Consider the following 3,522-nt stretch of genomic DNA (forward strand, 5'->3'; position numbering starts at 1 on the left):
AAGCCAAGACAGAGAAGTGTATCTTCGTTCAAGTTTTTGCTATTTTGTGTGGCTTATCCTTCTTGTCTGTCTTAAAATTCTTGCCAAAACCCTCGCCTCTCCATTCAGCAGAGAAACATCGAATCTCTTACTAATGTATCGTTGTCTCGTATAATCTCATTCGGAAAGAAAAAGAGGGTTTCAAGTTTCTCTCTTTACTCCTTTTCCTGGGCTGAATGAGCTCTCCCAATGCCTTCTTTAGGTACCTTCTCTGGTAAATTTTTCAGATTCTACTCAATAGTTTTCTGGGTTTTGTTTGGTTATAACTGTTTAGAATGTTGTCTATTGGGTATCATTCTTGAGTGACAATTCATTGCATTTGCGGTCTTGGGTTGCTAACTTGTTGTGTTTAAAAGACTATTTCATTTTTTTTTGTAAAATGTTTTGGGGATGACTGTTTGGTTTGACATGACATGCTTAATCTGGCAGATTTTGCTCCTGTCCACCCTTCCTTGCAAGCTCATCTTGTTCCACAGAGTATTAACCATGCTAAAACCCTACCTAATCCATGGATACAATCCACTTTCTCCAAGACTTCGAAATTTTACACGGGTCATCTTTATGTACGAAGACGCAAAGTCCTTATCACTGCAGTGGCCACTGTTGAAACCAAATATCCTGCTCAGAAAGAACAAGAGCAAAGCTATCCCTTTTCTTCTTCTGATGCTTCAAAACCCTCTGATGATGGAGAAGATGTGGATGATAGCGAAAAGTTGAGAAGGATGAGGATCTCCAAAGCAAATAGAGGGAACACTCCTTGGAACAAAGGCAGGAAGCATAGTCCTGGTGGGTACTTTTTTTTTTTACTTTTGACATATCCTCAGCAATCTATCTGCACTTGCCTCTAGTTGGTGAACATTATAACAAAAGTTTTATTTATTTATTTTGCGTTTATGCAGAGACCCTACAGAAGATTAGAGAAAGGACAAAGATTGCAATGCAAAACCCAAAGGTGATGTCATGTAAGAATGTTCATATATGTCTTCTTAGAAGACTTGGCCGTAGTATAGTGGGACTTGTAACCAATATTAATTGTTAGTGCACACAAGAAACAGATTCTACCATTAGGACGTTTATGTTTGTTCTATGCATCAGATTCTCTCAATCCTCATAGAACCTTTTGTGCCTTCTTCCTTTTGCAGATCAAGATGAAGTTAGCAAACCTCGGACACGCTCAAAAGTCAGTACTGGTCTTTTCTTATGTTTTTTTGTGTGTTTATCATAATGTTATCTTCTCAAACTTGCATTCTTTTTACAGCGAGGAGACACGGTTGAAGATTGGGGAGGGAGTGCGGATGCGATGGGCAAGGCGGAAGGAGATGAGGAAAGTGCAGGAGACATGTCATTTCGAGTGGCAGAACTTGCTAGCAGAAGCTGCTAGAAAAGGATATACAGACGAACAAGAGTTTCTGTGGGATTCTTACAAGATTATGGATCAGCAGAATCAGCTGGAATGGCTGGTGAGTGTAGAGCAGAGGAAAGCCGTTAGAGGAGCTAAAAGCAACAGAAGAGCTCCAAAATCTCCGGAACAAAGAAGGAAAATTGCAGAGGCAATTGCTGCTAAATGGGCTGATCCAGTAAGTTACTCTTGTAGATTTTATCAAACCAACTATGATGTCGTGTTCCTACATATTAGGCCTGCGGGTTCAGGTAGTTCGGGTCTCGGATAGTTTGGTTCGACCAAAACCTCGCCGAATTGAACATAAAAAGTTCTGTTAAGTATTTGGGTGTTCAGTATTTGGGTAGTTCGGTTTTAAAATTTTTACCAAAACTAACTGAAGATTTTGGTTTTGTTATATATGGGTTAAAAAAATTGGTTAAATTCGGGTAATTTCTGTTTGTTCGGTTACTTTGGTTTGAAATTTTGGTTAATTCGGTTAGTTCAGTTAGAAATTTGGTTAACATTTTTTTTTTGAAAAACTGAACTTACCGATTTCCTAACAGAAAACCAAAGTTTTCTATAAACCTGCCAAAAACCGAACTCTTCTGTTCAGTTCGGTTATAAACCGCAGGCCTACTATATATATATATATATAACTCGGTTTGGTTTGGTTTGGTTTCTCTTGTCAGGCTTACCGTGAAAGGGTTTGCTCTGGCTTGGCGAAGTATCACGGTATACCTGAAGGTGGCGAAAGGCGACGTAGAAGACCAAGTGGGAATGCAGAGCCTAGAAAGAAGAACCCTACAAGTAAAACTACAAGAGAACCAGAGACCGAACGGCAAATTAAAGTTAAAGTAGTGAAAGTAAGAAAGCGCAGAACACCTGTTTATAAAGATCCTCTCGCGAGTACTAAACTTGAAATGATAAAAAGCATCAGAGCAAAAAGAGTTGCAGAAGAATCTAAGAAGATGGATGCTGTGGAACGAGCAAGGTCAGTGCTGTTAACATATCTATGTTTGGAATTGTAACAAAGAACTAACGTTTTGTTTCTCTCATCTTAGGCTTTTGATCAGGGAAGCTGAGAAAGCTGCCAAGGTCCTTGAGATTGCTGCTATGACAAGCCCTGTTGCTCAAACATCTTTGCTAGAGAGTAAAATGCTCATAACAAAAGCAACACAGCTGATTGAATCTATAGAAATGAGGCAGATAGCTTCAGATGAGGATGCGACTTCACCTCAGCCTAGTAATAGTCTTCCTGATGTAGACACTGAATCCGATCAAGAACAACCAGGAGATGTTAACGGAACATACACATTCACCATCAACGGAGAGAGTCTTCACTTGAACATGAAGCCTAGCGATTTGCCGACATTCAACATAGAAGGTACTACAAAACAACCAAACGGAACCAGAGTCTATCCACCACCAGAGTCTAATGGAGCTATCAAGCTTACTGAGAGCCCTTATCTTCCAAATGGTTCAAACGTGTACCAGGGAACGGAAGAAAAGGCTGAGTCTTTGGAGTCAGGAAATGTAACTAAGAAGTGGGTTCGTGGAAGGCTTGTAGAAGTCGCAGAAGCAGCCTGAAATCTTATCAACCTTGTTGCAGTGATTTAGCAGAGAGTTTTTTTTTTCATATTGTTCAAGTAGTGATTCAAAGTTTTGGCTTCTTTTGGTCTCATCATTGCTTGAGAGAAGCAATTTTCCAGTTTGAGAGATGTACCAGTTGTATCTATAAACTCAATTGTATGTCAGAGTTTCAGGTTATTAAACTATTCTCCACAGCTTTTCCACTATTATTGATTATATTTTTGGACAAAAGTAAAATTTTAAGATCCTAAACTAATTTATACTATGATAAGTTATTTCTATATATTATCGATAGTTTTTTTTATATATTTGATCATTTTATTTGTATATATAAAATATTTTTTGTTGTTATTATATAATTTTTTTTCGATGGATCAGATCAATTTTTATTAAAAATAATGGAACAAAACTATAATTAATACATCATGAGTTGATCAGATTGGACATTAAACAAATTATGACATAAAAACTTTATTTTTTTCATCGAACACATTCTTGAAAAAAGTGAACAG

General features: G+C 37.8%; 1 protein-coding gene across 2 annotated transcripts; it reads left to right on the plus strand.

Moving 5' to 3' along the window:
• LOC106296534 lies at positions 1–3,206 on the plus strand. Of its 2 annotated transcripts, none has more exons than XM_013732680.1 (7): positions 1–253; positions 469–825; positions 939–991; positions 1,182–1,219; positions 1,298–1,616; positions 2,110–2,411; positions 2,482–3,206. In XM_013732680.1, the coding sequence occupies exons 1-7, from the start codon at positions 229–231 to the stop codon at positions 3,005–3,007; spliced, it is 1,620 nt and encodes a 539-aa protein (XP_013588134.1). In that variant the 5' UTR covers positions 1–228; the 3' UTR covers positions 3,008–3,206. The 2 variants fall into 2 exon arrangements, with proteins under 2 accessions (XP_013588134.1, XP_013588135.1); XM_013732681.1 differs by having other exon boundaries at positions 1–241.
• Positions 3,207–3,522: the final 316 nt, after the last annotated feature.

This window comes from Brassica oleracea, chromosome C6, assembly GCF_000695525.1.
Source record: "Brassica oleracea var. oleracea cultivar TO1000 chromosome C6, BOL, whole genome shotgun sequence".
In the NCBI taxonomy this organism is placed as follows: Eukaryota; Viridiplantae; Streptophyta; class Magnoliopsida; order Brassicales; family Brassicaceae; genus Brassica; species Brassica oleracea.